Source organism: Simochromis diagramma, unplaced genomic scaffold (genome assembly GCF_900408965.1).
Source record: "Simochromis diagramma unplaced genomic scaffold, fSimDia1.1 OVJJ01000618.1, whole genome shotgun sequence".
Classification (NCBI taxonomy): domain Eukaryota; kingdom Metazoa; phylum Chordata; class Actinopteri; order Cichliformes; family Cichlidae; genus Simochromis; species Simochromis diagramma.
This window is the reverse complement of record NW_024387423.1, coordinates 3,047,855-3,065,514: the sequence shown is the minus strand read 5'-3', so window position 1 is coordinate 3,065,514 and position 17,660 is coordinate 3,047,855. Positions and strand designations below refer to the sequence as shown.

At 39.4% G+C, this 17,660-nt stretch overlaps 1 protein-coding gene across 1 annotated transcript; it reads right to left on the bottom strand.

Moving 5' to 3' along the window:
• Positions 1-13,457: 13,457 nt before the first annotated feature.
• On the bottom strand, positions 13,458-16,128 carry LOC120722296 (endothelin-2). The gene is made up of 5 exons (XM_040013230.1): positions 15,864-16,128; positions 15,257-15,413; positions 14,923-15,036; positions 14,256-14,309; positions 13,458-14,144 (listed from the first exon to the last, which is right to left on the bottom strand). Exons 1-5 carry the CDS (start codon positions 15,979-15,981, stop codon positions 14,066-14,068), a joined length of 522 nt encoding a protein of 173 aa, XP_039869164.1. The 5' UTR covers positions 15,982-16,128; the 3' UTR covers positions 13,458-14,065.
• Between the last annotated feature and the right edge of the window lie 1,532 nt (positions 16,129-17,660).

The following is a 17,660-nucleotide window of genomic DNA, read 5'->3' as shown; positions in this document are numbered from 1 at the left end:
TCAGGATGAAGACCCTCTCTTCCCTTCCTTAAAAATAACAAAATAATAAAGGCAGCCCTGACGTACAGATTGAGCCTGCTATCATTTTAACCCCCATATGACATTTTATTAAACACACACCCTGAGTTATAACGCTGTAAGAATGAGACTGATGCCGAAAATAAAATACAACCATTTAAACATTTAATAATAATAACAGTGACAACAACAACAACAACAACAGTTATAATAATAATAATAAACTACATTAAGTTATTGATGGGATTGTTGTAAAGCAATAATCTCAGTGTATTATATGTTCTGTGAAATTCTGTATTGTTCTTGTTTTTCCAGTATCTCTTCATAGAGACCATTCTCACTAAATCGATTGGCTGCTTCCATTTTGGGGGCACTTATGTTTGATGCTTTTTGAATTATTTAATGATTTGTCACAAAAAATATCAAAAATCTTTCTTTAGTTGAGTAAATGGGAGGAGTAAAGCGGACCAATTAACCAACAGCGTGGGAAAAAAATCTTCAAAATTTTACTCCCAAGTCATAAAAAAAGAAAACTAAAGAAAAGAGCATTCTTTAAACAATGTATTCCTCTGAGCTAACAGATGTATCCTTTTTATTCCTGCTCTTTTGGCCCCATAGTGAAAATTCAGAATCAACTTTACTTAACTCTGTTTCAGCAGTAATAAGGATATGAAACTACAGTCAATTCTCTACTGAAAACGGGGGACTGTGTATAAAATGATAGTAAATAAACACTTCATTCAAAATTCATGTCAAGTTCCTTAAATAAAAGCTTAAAGTCTTCACTTTGCTCAAATATTGATTTTTTGATCAGTTGTGAACAGAGTCCAGCAAATTATGGACCCAGCTGAATGGCAGTCTGACAGCAGCTGTTCAAACTCTGAAACAATGACGCCTGCATCATGCAGAGGAACTGGACGCAATCTTTCAATTTCAAGGATTTATCAGAAAATTAAAAAAAAAAAAAGATTTAAAAGCTTGTAGATCCACCCTAAGCAGCAATAACCTGAAGTAACTGCAGAGTTGCTATTGTCTTTCCTCCTTGTTGATGACCAGTTAATGAAACATTTAACTAGAAGCACCTGGCTGCTACTTACCCTCTTAATTACTATGGGAGCAATGAGGGTACCCTTCATTTTCCACACACTGCTTTTCAGTTTAGTTGTTATAAAATAAATAATGATATGGTGCAACACATGAAAAAAGGGGATGAAAAAAGTTCCAGGAATGGGAACATTTTCTTCCAGTATTGAAAAATGGCCGTTACACCTTTGAGACTAGGTGGGATTCTAGTTTCTCAGGCGTCTGGGGAAGTCCTGTTCTCTGACTGCAATTTTACCACAGACCTCAAACTACACAAAGAGAATAAACATCAATTTCTGCTCATGGAGAAGTGAAAAAGGCTTACCATATTGCTAATAAAGTGTCCATGAGAGGATCTAGATCAGTTGACCTGTCAGTATCATTAAAACTGTACTTGCTAACTTTCATGCATTCCATCTGGATAAACTTTGAATTGCATTTAAAAATCAGAAAAGACTGCAGGGTAACACCTGCTCATGGCACACCCACCAAACTAAGGGTAGAGAAGGCTGTGAATGCATATAACAACACCTCATCATTTGCTGGCAGCAGTAAACACACAGCATGGGTCATTTAAACAGCTTCCCCAGAATTTCCACAAACTGTCTTTTTCAAACCTTTGGGTATCACAGGTTACATCCCCAGATCAAATCTCTATCTGAGTGAGCGGACCAGCATGTTCTGCTGACAGTGAATCAGATAAGAACACTGTTGTTTCCCTAGAGGAGGCACCAAGTTCACAAACTACCCTCAAACAGAAAGTTAAACATGAGATTGCACTCAGTTGGTCAACTGTAACTGAATAAGTACACTTGGCAGATGTATGTGCATTTGTTCTCTTTTGAATGTAGCTCATGCAACATATGTAAAGAGGTCCACACAGCCACAGCATAATGCAGTCTGGGCCCTCATGCTAACTGTCTGATGAAAACATATAAATTTACACTCTAGCTCAAGAAGGCACTTAATATATCACAAGAGAGCTAAACTAAACTTATCACGCCCACCAACAGATCCTTGACTCTAGTAGTGAATTCGAGAATTAATTCCTTAACAAATCTTTCCATTTTAACTGTTTATGTACTGTGTATAAAAGCTGTCTGTGTAATGGGAGCATTTTAGTATATAGTGCACATATATTTCTCGAGGTGGGATAGAACTGTTATCAGTTATCTCTTAACATCCACAACCTCACCAACAGGCATGTGCAGAGGGGGGGCTAGAGGGGCTTGAGCACCCGCCCCTTTCCTGATGGGTGCCCAAAGTGCCCTTTTGTTGAGGCAACTTTTTTTTTAAAAATTATTATTATTATTTTTTAATGTGTGTGTGCGTGCGGAGTCCTGTCTGTTCCCCTCAACAATAATATTTAACTATTAATCACAGTTTTGCTAAATAAAAGGATCTGGCTTGCATCAGTCACATGATCACATTTAACCAATGGTCGCCCTTGACGGCAGAACGCGCTGGTTACGAGCCGGGAACGAGCTCACAAAGAGCACGCGCATTTTTAGCGGTCCGGAGCTGTAGGAGAAACACAAATTAACTCAGAGACACAGACTGATGCGACAAAACCAGTAAGTAGGTGTACAACGTACACTGTAGTGTGTAGCACCCAGGAGTATCAGCTTATTACGTACACGTTGGTAAGCTGTCTTGTTGCAACTGACGAACTGAAACAAACGAGCGTGCTGTGTGTGCAACAGCGTGACAAACATTACCTGTCCTTTTATTAACTGCACAAGTAGTGCTGGTCACAGCTGCTGGCTATCTGTGTAAGGCTGTCATGGGTCTGTAGCTCTGTCACCGTTTTAGGGAACATATTTAGTTTTAAAGTATTTAGAAACATATTTAGTTTTAAAGCAAGTTACAGGGCTTTTCCTGCCTTTCTGGAGGGATTATATTTCACTAAAAACGATCTAATATGCATGTCCACATAATTATGCATTATTATAATTATAATATATTAAAAACACACGCTGTATTTTAAAGAACATACATTAAGAAGCAGATTATATCAGATTTATATTTTAAATAAGACAAAAGTTGGATTTTACAGCAGTAAAATTATTGTATCTCTACAGTTTAAAAATGTAATAAGCTTTGCCCCTGCATGGAGTGGATAGTGAAACAAATGGAATCATCATAAATACATTATTTCATATTTATTACTTTTCCCCCCTCATTGCTTTATTATTGTAGCTCTAGTAATAAATAATAATAAAAAAGATTCTGGATCAGCACCATGATGCCCATAGTATATACAGTATTCTGAAGAAGGTCTAAAATGTCACTGTGTTTGTTTTATGTATATGGATTATTTTAAATTATTACTCATGATATAACATTGTCCAGACATGCCTGGTAAGGACATGAGGAGGAAACAGTAGGAGCTGTGTGAGGCTACTAAAGGCAGTGCTATAACATTTTTCTGTCATCATTTTATTATAGATTAAGTGCAAGAGTTGTTAGGTGTGGATAATTAGATTATAGTTTATTGCAATAGCAAGTTGTGCCTTGTTCTCAGATAGACAGCAAGTGGAGAGTGATATATGAAATGATGGGATGGAAGGAAGAAGAGAAGCAAAGAGTGATTCACAGGCAGAGCCCAATTTATTTCTCACAGTTTTTGTTGCCTTATGGTTCCAAGCGCTGTCACCAATCTTTGCATTTTGTTATTATCTCATGACACTTGTTTAATCAGCTACCACTTTTTAATGTCTACAGTCTCAGATCAACACAGCCCTGCCCTCCAGCACTATCCACAGCAACCCCTCAACAGCAACATTGTACCCATCAGGTAAAGCATTGGCTACGTTTGCTTTGCCTTGTTGCCCATATTAGATTCTTGATGAATGTGTGTTGTTGTTATTCAGCCTGGTTCAATATGCCCCTTTTAAACTTTGAAACCCGCCCCTTTAAACCTCTCTGCACAGCCCTGCTCACCAATACAGTTGCTTTAGCTACTTGTTAAGGACATTTTTTTTCTTTTAAAAAACTAGATACTTGTACCTTTTAAAAAAAATGCTCTGAAATATTTATATTAATGGGACCTTTCACTTCTTTTGTTTTGTTTTTCATTTTGGGTGTGCCAAATGGATAAACATAACCCTACCCTTAACCATAAACCTTTAACCTTTAACCTTTAACAATGCTTCTCTAACATATGGGGTCCCACAAGGGTTAGTTTTGGGACCATTATTATTTTCTTGCTTGCTTGCTTCCATTAGCTGTCATTATTTATTGTTTTAATGACATTTCTTATCCGTTATATGCTGATGACATTCAGTTGTATATGTCTTTTAAGCCTCATTAGCTGGATAGGCTGTTGACCCTAGTCCACTAAAAATCCAGGTTACTAACTGGATCTTTTACCCTTTTTCAACAAGATGGAGACCACGGTGGTAGCTCCTCTTGAACTCCCAAAAAGCTGGTTTGAGCGCGGAGACAAGGAGGCCATTTATGTGAAAAGGGAAAGACCATCTCTGAATCGAGGAGGGGGCCTAAGGGTACATCTGTCACCATCTTACAATGCTGTGATTGCAGCCATTCCCCAACTCTCTGTGAATGGTACTCATGGTCTTTGATCATTGATCAATAGTCTTTGATCAGTGGTTGTTGATCAATGGTCATGACATTTTGCATATTAATGATCAAGAAACTGACTTCACAGCCCGTTGCTTGCCAGTGATCTGGTTTCAGTCATTGTGTAATGTACTGTTTATAACGTTGAGAAAACCTGCAGTCAGCTGAGACCGAAAAAGCCACTTGGATGAGTGACGAAATGTTTCTGCCACCAAAAATTCTACATCCAGATGAACAGAATCAACTTTTTGGGATTTCCTTACCTGGATGATTGAGCATCAAGACACTCCTCTTGAACTATATCCTAAATCCATAAGGGTCTTGCTTCTTTTTGTTCAAAAGCTAAATCCAGCCATCAAAATAGAATATTTAATTCTTCTCTAGAGTCTCCTCAGCTGAACTGGAATTTTTTTTTCATGTTTTTTATTTAAAGAAGCTAAAATTGATACTTTGAGCCTAGCTACATTTAACATTGAACATAAATTCTAAAACTTAATATATTGCATAATGTTACCCTGCCCCCAACCCCATTAAAAAATTGTTGAACCCATAGCATCCAAAGCTGCTTTATTTCTTGTTTTCATAACAAACCAACACCAGAGCACATTTTGAATCAATCATGGCCACTTCAGATTTCAACACAGGTTTTGATTGTTACAATGACAATGCCGTGAAGGTGTGTGTAATTAATGTTAAAAATTCTGGTGAAATATACATCCATTTTTTTCATGACAGAGCAGATCTCTGATTATTTCTTAAAATGAGCCACTTCATGTTGTGTTGTTTTCTGGATTTTATTGAACTGAAATGTTTAATTATTCAGGTTAAATCCATTCGGAATCATACAGACCATTTCTACATGCAACATGCATATACTTGCTGCATTTGATGCATTTTAACCATATAGAGTACAGAATGTAACACCTGCATACGTGTAAAGAAATGGCTTTGATTTTGCCACCCCACCTGGTTTCCATGCCACCCAAAGAAAATTCCTCTAGAGCCGCCCCTGCTCCCAATAGATCTTAGGAATCGTTTCAAATATTTTTTTTTTTTTATTTTAATATCCATTTTACAAAACACACTGCTGCTCACTGCTGCTCTTTGTTCACAGGCTCAGAATTTGTTAGTTGTTCCTCAAACCTGACTAAAGACCAGGGAAGACAGAGCGTTTTAGTCTGTGACACCAAAGCTCTGGAACAGTATACCAGTATGTTCAGCTGACTTTGATAATAAATAGTTTAAAACCTTTTTGATTAAACAATCTTTCTGTTGAGAATTTTTATTGGACTATTATTTATTTATTTTAAAAATTATATATCTTCTATATGAATCAAATTATCAGCCAATGTGTGTCCCGGCAGTGTTCAAATACTCTGTGTTTGGGGTGGGGCAGTTTTTTTGTTTTGTTTTGTTTTAATGACAAACTTTTCCAGATTTACTTTCCCCTATTTTTAATTGAAAGCACAAGCTTTAAGTCTGAGCAGCAAGTCAATAGTAAGTACCTGTTTCTTATTATTTTCTCAAGTGAAATAATGATAACCAGAGGCCATCTGCTGGTCAACTGCAGTGATGACATGCTTCTTCACTCCAAGCAACAAATACACAGTTTTCACTTTCACTATAACTTTATCATCACAATGCAACTTGGTTTCCTTGAGCGTATTCTTATGTCTATTTTGTAAAAGTGTGCCAACAATTTAATAACATAACAACAGCACGGTTCAAGGCTGTTATAAACAACAACAAAACATAACTATATAACTATATTATTATAAATGTCTTAAATCCTCGTTCAGTTGTTTATCTAGTTCGCGCAATCAGCAAAATCCTCACTGTGTAAGATAAGAAAGAAAACGAAAATGAGTACAGTTTAGGAGGGGAGTGTATGAGGTGTTATCTCTAATTAATATAACCCCAGCACTGCACACTTTGTGTGGAAAGTCTGACTGGATACCACTGTGGTCACATCAGCAAATTCTGAACTGTTTATACATCCCAAACACAGGTATTTATGACATCATGATTGCTTTAGATGTTTTAGGTGTTCCTAGTTAAGGGAGTGCTGAGGGCATATCTACAGCAATAAAGCCTACCAAGAAACAGATGACTAAGAAAAGCCACATTCTGTAATGTTCAAATGATCACTGAGAGATTTCTCAGTGTTTTTCACTGAGAAATCTCTTTAGAGCCTCTGTAGAGGCTTTAAACAGCTAATATTGCTAAGGTCTGCTATCACTGATAAACTGAGCATAAAATAACCAATGGATAACCTTCCTTGAAAATGGCTTTTCTTGGATTTACTCCACAATCATGACAAGATCTCGTAACAACTCAAAGCGAAAGAGTCGTTGAAAAAGTCAACAGAGCACATTTCTGCTTTCATAAAGGATCAGTTTATCCTTCTCTCAAACAGGTCTTTGCATTTTGTCCTTTATCCTAATTTTTTGCTGATTTCTCTGTGCCTAGTTTAAAAAAACAGCTAGGTACTGCACAGCGTGGACTCCTCCACGGGTTAAGTGGTGCATATGTTGATATGAATGGGACAGGCAGCTGTTTCAGCCAAAATACAGAAAAATGATCCTGTGCTCTGGTGGTAAAGAATGACTGCAGTGCACAATGGAGGGTAAAACTCACACTTGATTTACTGTAAAGGTTATTTTGTGTTTTTGATCGCAAGATTCAGTAAACAGACTGGAAATAAAAACAAAACAAAAAAACAAAACAAAACCATCCCTTATAAAGGAACAGCTGTGTGCATATATGAGTGTAATGTGTATGTGTCTGTACTGCATGTGGCTAACATACTGGGCTATTGCTGTGTATTTTATACATATATGCAAATTGTGCTTTAATGTACTTTTTCCCCTGTTTTTAAATATATTCTTCTTATTCTTATTCTATTTCTTATTAGTAGTATTAGTATTAATGTATTTTTCCTTTTTATTCTCTCCTTAATGTTAAGCACCTTGGTCAGTGCTTGCTGTTTTAAAGCTGTTTATAAATAAAGTTGGCTTGACTTGTCTACATACCCAGAGAACAGTTGTGTATGTGACAACATCAGTCTGTAGTTGTTGATAAGAATTTTTATGAATACCTAATACAGTCCTGTTTAAAAACAACAACAACAAAAACACAATGCAGTTATTTGTAAAAATCATTTAAACTCCAGATTTAATTGAAAAGTGCACAAAAGCAACACATTAAAAGTTGAAACCAAGAAAAACAAGAATATACTCATTCTGAATTTGATGCCTGCAGCACATTAAGAACTTGAGATGGTATACTTGCTATACAATACTTAGTAATGCTTAACACGCTGGAGTATGTGAAAACTAAGTTATTTAATAATGTGATCTGAGAGTGTATCAGGTGAAAAGATGGGAAGAGGTTCACCAAACTGTGAAATATTTCACGCATGAGTGGTTCAGCAATTTAACAATAACATTTCTCAGTGCTATTTGAAATTGGTGCTTGGGGTTGGAAATACTTCTGAATACAGTTCTTTCACGCTGAAATGCTTCTTTGCGGATACATTTTGTAAAATAAGGTTTAAGCAAGAACATAACATGCCACCTTTTGTGTAACAGAGATCATTTAAAGTGGACTGAAGTCCTGTGGTCCAACCAAGTAAATTCTGATTTTCTCCTGAAAATGAAGGAGACTGTGTCCTCTAGACTAAAGAGAAGGGCCACGTGGTGTGTTCTTTGCAAACAGGTTTAAAGCAAACATCTGCAACAGTATTATGGTGAAAGATTTTTACAGGATGGACCAGCATGGCTCAGTCATAAAAAAAAGTTTAGGAGCTAAAGCAGTCAACCATTGACAAAGTATGACAGACGAAACTTGCTACAAGAAGATTTGATGCAACACAGTGATAAACATGCTCCTCTGCCAGCTTTTTCCAAGTGATGCATTCTTTCCAAAATGAAAAATGTCTTGTTTTCAACATCTGCCGTCAGCACACAGTTCAGCTTGTTATGTTGTATTTTCAAAGAGTCTTTAAATAATTTGCAGATGACTACATTCTGTTTTTATTTACACTTTAAACAGAACACTAGCTTTTTCTTTCTTTAACCTCCTAAGACCTGAACTCTTCCATGGCATGCATTTTTAATTTCTCTTTGATATTTGGGCATATTGAGATCCGATGAATGCAAAAACAAAGAATCACCAGATTTTTTTTTTAACTTAATTTTTGTTTCTAAGAAAAATGAGAGCCACATATGAGGATGTTTGTTTTAAATTTTGATGAAACAGAGGCAGCATAATGTCCTCGTAAGTGGATATCAGGCACTTGTAGAGCAAAATTTAGTATTTTGGTCTAGACAACCAAAAATGTGATGTCCACATATGTGGACGCCAGGTCCTAGGAGGTTAAATCAAACTGACAAGGTTGCACTCCTTTATAGTAGCAAACACCATTAAACGCACTTAATGGTGCCCAGGATGAACAGAAGGAGGACAGAGGGCTTTTCAATTCCTATGCAATTATCTTACACATTTAACATGTCCACATTTTCTTGATTTACTGCTGAGCTTTTATTCTTGGTTAAGGATGGGTGATACAGCAGGCTATTTTAAGAGAGGGAACATGCTGTTAACGATCCTGATCAATGCCAGTTGGCTGTGACCCAGAAAATGCCTTTTGAAGTAAAGCGGAGTGCAGAAAGCCAAAGCATTTCAGGAATGTTTACAGAGTGTGCTGAATCAGTAGGGGCTGCGTGTTATGTTATGTGATCATTTGAAGCTAATTAAACTCCAGGGTCACTGCCGGTGCGGTGAATGAGTCATTTGGAGAATTCAGTGTTGTGCAACTGTATCATGCTTACAACATAAACAAGATGGATTTTCAGGAAACCGATGTTGACTGTATGATGTCTGCCTAGCTGTGAAATATACACAGACAGGTATGAAATATTTCAGCTGACAGGTCAGCGTCTGTGTTTGCTGAGAAAACAGCTCTCACGTTACAAAAGCATGAACCCAAACACAATCTGTCACTTACATAACTCATATTAGGAGAGCTGTCAGCTGAAAGTATTGGTATCAGGAGAACACAAGTAATAATTATGACTTTAGAGGGGTTTAACAGCTTCGTCACATACCTGCAGGTGAAGAAATGCTCTGTATCCCAGACATGCATTTATTCTGATCAATTATTGAGTCATCATTCCACGAACTACAGTTCCTCACCAAAACTCTGCATCCCATGAAAGATGATTAAAGGAATAGGCAGGAAATTATATCTGTGGAAAACTATGGCTCTGAGAGGTATTTATGTCAAGCCTGAATTCTGCTGTACGTTGCGTGTTAGTGGAAGGAGCAGCTTCACAGACAAACTGGCTTTTCAGAAAGAAGCACACTGTAGAAACTATTTGTGCTCTTGTGTTGAATTAAAACAACGTTTCAATATAAAGCACAAACGTTGCAGCGCAAGCTAGAATCTCCCACGCCGCCGTGACAGTACGGTCCACATCTTCACCACTTTGTCAAAGGTTAAAACACAGCTGTACTCAATCAATAAACCAGGTGACCATGATATGTAACTCGTACTGACTTTAGGTGTGTGTAGCCTTCAGTCGTCAATGGGCAAATCAGTGCTCATGTATACAACACAATGCTGAATGTGACACAGAATCGAGGAGTGAAGAACCGGGAGAATAGTGGACAATTGGACTTATCACTGAGATAAAGAGAGTTTGTCTGATTGGTAAAGAGGAACTTCCTGCGTTGGAGATGGCTGAAGATGGCAGATACAAGACCTTGGTATTTGTATTGTATATCTCTGTGCACAGCATAATCATGATCAATAAGTCACAATAAAGGCAGAAGAACTGGCGATAAAATACACGGTACTGCCATCATTTTTCCCTGACCCATCCAGTTCTTTAATTCAGGTGTTCCAATCACTTCCATGGTCACAAGTGTATAACATCAAACCACTAAGCCTGCAGGCTGCTTCTACAAACATTTGTGAATGGGTCGCTCTCAGGAGCTTAGTGAATTCAAGCGTGGTACCGTGATAGGATGCAACAAGCCCAGTCATGAAATTTCTTCACCACTAAATATTCCACAGTCAGTTGTTAGTGGCATTATAGCAAAATGGAAGCAACTGGGAACAACAGCAACAAAGCAGTAGTCCACGGAAAAATCACAGAGCCAGCTGCAGTGAGATGTGTTCTCTGGCCTTGAGGCAACTCTTATTGTAATTTGTCAAGATATAAATAAAACTGAATTGAACAGAACTGGAACAACGAATCACGCTGGCAATCCAGGGTTTGATAGTTGCCGGGGGGACAGTATTTGTCTGACTGCACTGTGCCAAGTATAAAGTTTGGTGGAAGGGGGGTTATGGTGTGAGCTTGTGCTTTAGGAGTTGGGCTTGGCCCCTCAGTTCCAGTGAAAGGAACTCTTAATGTTTCAGCGTACCAAGACATTTGGGATGGCCCCTTCCTGTTCCAACATGACTGTGCACCAGTGCACAAAGTCCATAAAGACATGGGTGACCAAGTTTGGTGTGAAAGAACTTCCCAGAGTGCTGACCTCGACCTGATGGAACAGCTTTGGGACAAATTAGAGCAGCGAATCTCGTTCAACATCAGCGTCTGACCTCACAAACAGACTTCAGGAAACATGGTCAGAAATTTCCATAAACACTCCTGCACAGTTTAGGCTGTTATAACTGCAAAGGGGTGAACATCATAATAATCCCACTGGATTAAGAATGGAATGCACATCAAGTTCATATGTGTAGGTGAGCAATGGCAATATAGTGTATTTGCTCAGTGCACTATGAGCTATTACCTATAATTTGATTGATTGTAGATGAATTGTTTCTTCTCTTGCCACAGCTTTAACCACTTTATCTATTTTATTTTAAAAATATTCATAAAATAATTGGAAATGAAGGGCAATCTACCTGCTCACCATTATTAATCCCTGTAGTGTGGCTTTATAGGACTGAAAAAACAGCATCCTGAGGTGGTTACAAGTGCAGTGACGCTGTACTAAGACACTGAAGTTGCAGAACAGCTACACAACCACTACAAAGTTTCACAAAATCAAAGGTCAGGTGTTTGTACATCAACACATGATTCCTTTTTAATCGTCATTTGACACAAAATTGGAGAAACATTGTTATTGTATTATTATTGTACAGCCACTTGTCTATTACACCTCCCACAAGGTATCTGTAAGACTGGCAGACACACCACTGAAACATAACAGCTACACCCAAACGGCTTTTGTCTTTGTGGAAACCAATTAAACACAAAATTGGCAAGTGCATAAAATTCAGTTTAATGTTTGTCAGACTTTTTTTTTTTTTTTTTTAGATCAAGAGATAACTCACTCACGTGCAATTCAGGGCATAGTGCATGTCCACTGTTTTGGATTTTTCCAGCCTGTTTTCATACACACATTTCAATTTTACACCTTAATTTACTAACTTTTTTATTTTATGCACCATGCTTTTATTTTCTGTATCTGAATGTAATTGGAAAGCAATTTCTACTGAAGGACAAAAGCTGATCATTTAGAAAAGGCCTGAGTAGCACACTCTCTACTGGCAATGGAGAAATACTGCCAGAGTGTTGGTGGAAACCAGTAAAGCTCATCCATCAGCAGTAACGTGGTTTACTAGAGCCTCTCCTGTTCCAGCACCATGGACAGAGTTCTGCACTGAGACAGCCCGTGCTTTCTCACAGCTTAGCAGACACAGTCATATTTCTTTGTAAGTTAATTATTAATCATTTGAATGTTTTTTTTTAATCATCTTTATCTCTGTATTGCTTTACAGCAGAGTCATTGCAGTTGTTTATTGCTGCTGTTGGTCCCTCTTGGCAAGCAGAATGAGGAAATGCCCTAATTTAAAATGCATGACCACAACATCAACCCCGAATGAACGTATATAGACTTCCTGTCATTTCCCCGCTCTCACTTCTTCTTTCATGTGTTGCAGGTAGCTTGTAAGGCAAGGATAAAGCAGAGTATCAGAGCTGTGTGAAGCGTTGTGAAACTGCGTCTGAAGATGTCTGCTATTACTGTGTCCACTGTGGATTCAGGCAGTCTGTTTGTGAGGAAAAGCTGAGACTGTGTTCAGGCCTGTTTGGAAAAGTGGGCTGCAGGGGGTCTCCCCAGAAAGCGTTGAAGGGAAGTTATGACCTGAAAAGAAATGCAGTCAAGCAGGAAATCCTACTCCAGAAATAAAAAGGCATACTATCACTCGTGTGTAGCTGTTAGTGTTTTTTGATTAGAAAGTGAGGGCCGGTCAGTTTTCTTCCACTTTATCCATTTGATGACAGATAAATCATCTCTGATAATTGCTTCCTTTGGGACTTTGATGCTCATCTGCCCTCTTACATATTCACGTGTGAACGGAGAGTATGTGCTGTACAAACAGTCGGTAATGAACACGGAGCGAGTGGGAATTTCAAAGCGTGTTCTCACCCTCTGGTTTACAAAAACATGCATTCTTTCCATAGATCCTTATGAAAACAAAGCCTGTGCTGCCTTTGAACAGCAGGTAAACTTATAACTGATGTGAAGCGCAGATTCCTGAACCATTCACCCATGTCAGGCCTCTGTTTGATCTCTGACAATATGTTTGAGCCACACGCAATTGAATAGCAACAGCTGCTAAATATGGTTCCCTCAGATCAATTTTCCCATGTGATTTATTAAGAGTAACCACCTCTCTGCTTTCCTGAAGCAAACACAGGACGCCACAAAGTGAAACGTAAGAGACATAACATAAGACAACGCACACAACGTCATGTGCATTTTCTTTATTGTTTGATTAAAAGAACTGACAGCTTTATAAATGTATTTACTTTTACACACAATATGCTTTTGTACAGAAATCTTGTAATATCCTTGAAAAAAAAAACTTCATTTAACAAAGTCAAAAACCCCCAATGATAGTGAAAAAGTTAATTTTATAAGCTGTAGTATTAGAGCTCTATAATATAGTAAATAGAGTCTTATGCAACAGCAAAAATATGACTCGTACATACGAAGTACAAGTCTCCTCTTCCTCTTTCTGTCTTCTTCGTCGGTGCTGGCCTGGCCTGTCTGCACAGTCACACAGCTCTGACACACCAAAAGGCAAAAGTCACACATGACCTGATAACTCATATCAGCTGCGATCCTCTTCTTCTGTTTCCATTACGCCTGCAGAACTGGCGGCATATTTTCCGCCCCCTAATTGCAGGTACGAACAGACGATCTTTGTGGCGCTTTGGCTTTTCTCCATGGCCTTCCTGTGTGGGACTCATCTCTCAGCCCTTTGTTTCCCCTCCTCTGTATCAAAGGAGGGTAATTTGTTCAGGTGCTCACTGCTCTCTCTCTCATTTTCCCCCTGCTCCAGTAGCTCCACTGTTTAGCCAGCGCGCTTCACCTGAGCCCACGGAGACTTGCCTCTGTCTGAATCATGTGCACCCTGCGCCCTCTTCACTCTGCTGCACACAAAAAAGACAAACGTCAGCCACCAACTTCAAATATCATCATAATCATCATAATATAACTTATATATCGGTTTTAAAGGCATTTTAAAAACTTTCACAGCTCACCTGAGAATGCTGACTGAGTGCCGTCTTTGTCTTTGCAGAGTTTTGATTTCAGGGCTGCAGAGAAAGAGCCAATAAAACACCAATAGTCATGCTTAAGATTGTCACTTTAAAAACTTTTATTGATCATGATCCAGCGCTGCTTATTTTTTAGCACTCTGTGTTAACCTAAAAGACTCTTATCTTTACAGGCTCACTAAATGTTTTATGTTCCAGGCCCACAATCAGCAGTTATCGTTTCTGTCAAGGTTTGAAGAATGCTGCCATTCAACCATGCCTCTTCTTGTTTTCTCTGTTTAGCGCTTCACTGATATCCAGATCCAGATCCATAAATCACAGGACAGGGACCAGGCCGGCTTTATTACACGATCTGTGTAATCTGCACATCTAAGCCGATCAGAAACAACCTGCTTGAACTTTGTGCGCTTACTCCACTCCCTCAGCTCCAGCTGCATTGTTTTGACAGTCACACCCTTGGACAAGTGGGACTCAGTGAAAACATATTTAGGCTAATAATAGCACGAGCTGTTTCCTTATACCTACTTCTCCCTGTCATCCTCAAAGGGAAATATTACCTGCCTTTACCTACAGTGAGCTAAACATATATTCTCAGCTTTGCCTTTAATCTAGTGCTTTACATTGAGGTTTTGAGGCTGTATGAGGTGCTCACCTGAGATAGCAGAATTTGGTGCAGGGTTGGTCATCGCGGTTGGCACATGTGCAGCGGCCAGTGGATCGTCTGCGTCGAGAGAAAGCACCACCAAGACCATAAACTGTCGTCTTGCTGTAGAGAGAAATACAAAGTCAGTGCCTTGCTCGTGATATAACCAGCCTGCAGACTTTGCTCTTTGATATCTCACTGCTGCCGACTACAGTGATAATGACAGCAAAGTTGTTCTGCAGCGTCTTGCAGGGCTGCAAGGCTGTGAGATGTGTCACTACTATACAGGAAAATATGCTCAGAGCCTTCAGGCATTTTTCACGGCGCTTCCTTTTAAGCTCACCTGGGTGTGTTGATCCATATGATGTCCAGGTGGCAGAAATAGTGACACTCTGAGTCCAGCGGGTTAGAGCAGGCACAGCGTTTGGTCCTCAATCGATGTGTTGGGACTCTTTCTTGAACCTCCACCTCCATCTGGTTCATCACTGGTAGACCTAAACCTAGTCAGAGATGGGAAGGGTTAACCAAACACAACATCAGCTCCAGCTAAGTAACAATACCTGTCAGTAGTCTGGCTCACTTTCGTTATTTTCCACATATTTAAAAAGATATATATATAGAGAGAGAAACACCGATCTAGATTCAAGAGTTCCAGTTTTCAGCTCTAAAATTGATTCTGATCATTTACAATGACCAAGCAAATGAATCTATGAATACTTTGGCATAATGAGGACTCACAAACACTCCAGTTTCTCTTTGTGATTTTAGGTTTAAAAACAGCAGCAGCTTTAAAGGTGTTACAAACAAGCTGCTGTATGTTGCATAGTTTACATGCCACTGCGCACAGTGTGGCTGTGATTAATGCCAGTGTAAATATTTGATTGTAGGCTGCTGTCTTACAAAAAACTGTGCCATGAACACCCCACTGAAAAAGAATATATAGCACTTACCATCTTGCACTGAAGCCCAAAGAGTGACGAGAAGCAGAATGCTGCTCTGAGCAGACATAGTGGACGGATGGAGCTCTGCAGAGACTGTTATCCATACAGTTGCAACTGTGTTCTTCATGTGCTGCCAGTGTCTGGTCTGAAGCTGTCTGAACTGTGCCACTCTTTTTTATACATCTCCTCGCCCCTCTCACTTGATGACACATTGAAAGCTCCACCCACATCTGCCTGTCATGGACTTTCAGTGTAGGACCCCAGGATGTGTGAGTATCTGCTGCTCTGGAAGTCATCTGTAACAGAGGTAAATGTCATTTAGAGATTACATTTGAATGACATTTATGATACCGGTCTGATTTTGAATGAGGGATTGCCTGGCTTTGTGCTGGTGGATAAGGTGAGAGGTGGAAGAAGGGGATGGAGGAAGACGTGAGGTCTGAAGAGTTGTTTATCTAATAAAGCGGAAACACGGGGAGGAGGAACAAGACAATGGATCACTGTGACCACTGTGGGAGGGGAGATGCTGCGATATGCTGGTATGCAATGGAGACATTTTAAATTAAACTAACTTTGTCTTCTCAGTAACAGTTTCTGTATTGTATCAAATGATCAATAGAATAAAGGTTAATTGATTTCCAGAATCCCAGCACAATGCTTTTTGTTTCCAAAGATTAACATGCAGATATATCAGAGACACTGTGACCCTTTTTCTTGAGTAATCAAGGCTGTAACCCTAACCCAAAGAAGTATAACATGAAACCGTGGGTGTGCTTTGAAAACTTGTGACACCAGATCAAAATCACGCCCCTCCATCCTCAATCCGTGGTGAAGTTGAGCACACAGATAGTGTGGCTCATCCCTGCCCACATGCACTTGGTCTCTCGGTCAAGTCCAGCCAAGGCAGGTCAGCCGTGCCAGAGTCACGCAGATAGCCAAATGGCCGCCTTCAAACATGTAAATACATTAAATACACGTTGGATTATCACTATTGCGCTTCATTGCTGTCATTTCCCAAATGCTCATCAGCTATCTGATAGGAAAATGAAGTAATGAATAGCAAAATTTTGAGTACGTCAAGCTGTTATGATGAAACAATACATTTTAGCCATTGTTTTTTCCCCATTCTAATGACAGAGGAAGCATGCGAAGCTGCCAGTGACAGATGGACATGAGAGGATGACAGAATCGACTGTTTGTTTGCTATAAGAGCTGATGAAAGCTTACGCATGAACGTGCAGAACAAGCAGGAAGCAGACAGCACTTTTCCTCTGTAGGGCAGGCATGCCCGGAAAACACTTGGATATGGAAAGTATGCTGGAAAAAACACAAGACAGCGACTTAAACATAAAATAGGAAGAGGTGAACCTACAGTGGTAGCCACAGACTGACAGAAGCGAGGCTGCCATATCGCGCCAACACCAGTAGGTGGTAGGTGAAGTGTCTTGCCCAAGGACACAGCGACCAGGACAGACAGAGCAGGGGATCGAACCAGCAGCCTTCCGGTTACAAGACGAGCTTCCCAACCCTCTGAACCACAGTCGCCCCAATACGTAGCGCACTCTACGGCTCAGCCTCTTTTACACCAACTTGGCACAAGTCTATCAAGTGTCTAGATGTAATCTGACAGTCTTGTTTAGGGGAGGGGAACACATTTTCCTCTTACATAAAAATGTGGGGATTGTGTGATGTGGTGTGACTGCTATCACTGCTGCTTTGTGATTGGGTGAATTCTTCACATTTGTCTCCCAGAGGTTAGTAGTTCAGCTCCCTGAGAAACACAGATGTGTCCTCCTAAAGCACACC

Excerpts from the sequence above, each read along its gene's own strand:
- LOC120722296 (XM_040013230.1), bottom strand. The coding sequence starts at position 15,981 with ATGAAGAACACAGTTGCAACTGTATGGATAACAGTCTCTGCAGAGCTC. Across the intron at positions 14,310-14,922 it reads ACCAAATTCTGCTATCTCAG|CCCTGAAATCAAAACTCTGC; the intron begins GTGAGCACCTCA and ends CTTTCTCTGCAG. Across the intron at positions 14,145-14,255 it reads CACTCAGTCAGCATTCTCAG|CAGAGTGAAGAGGGCGCAGG; the intron begins GTGAGCTGTGAA and ends TTTTGTGTGCAG.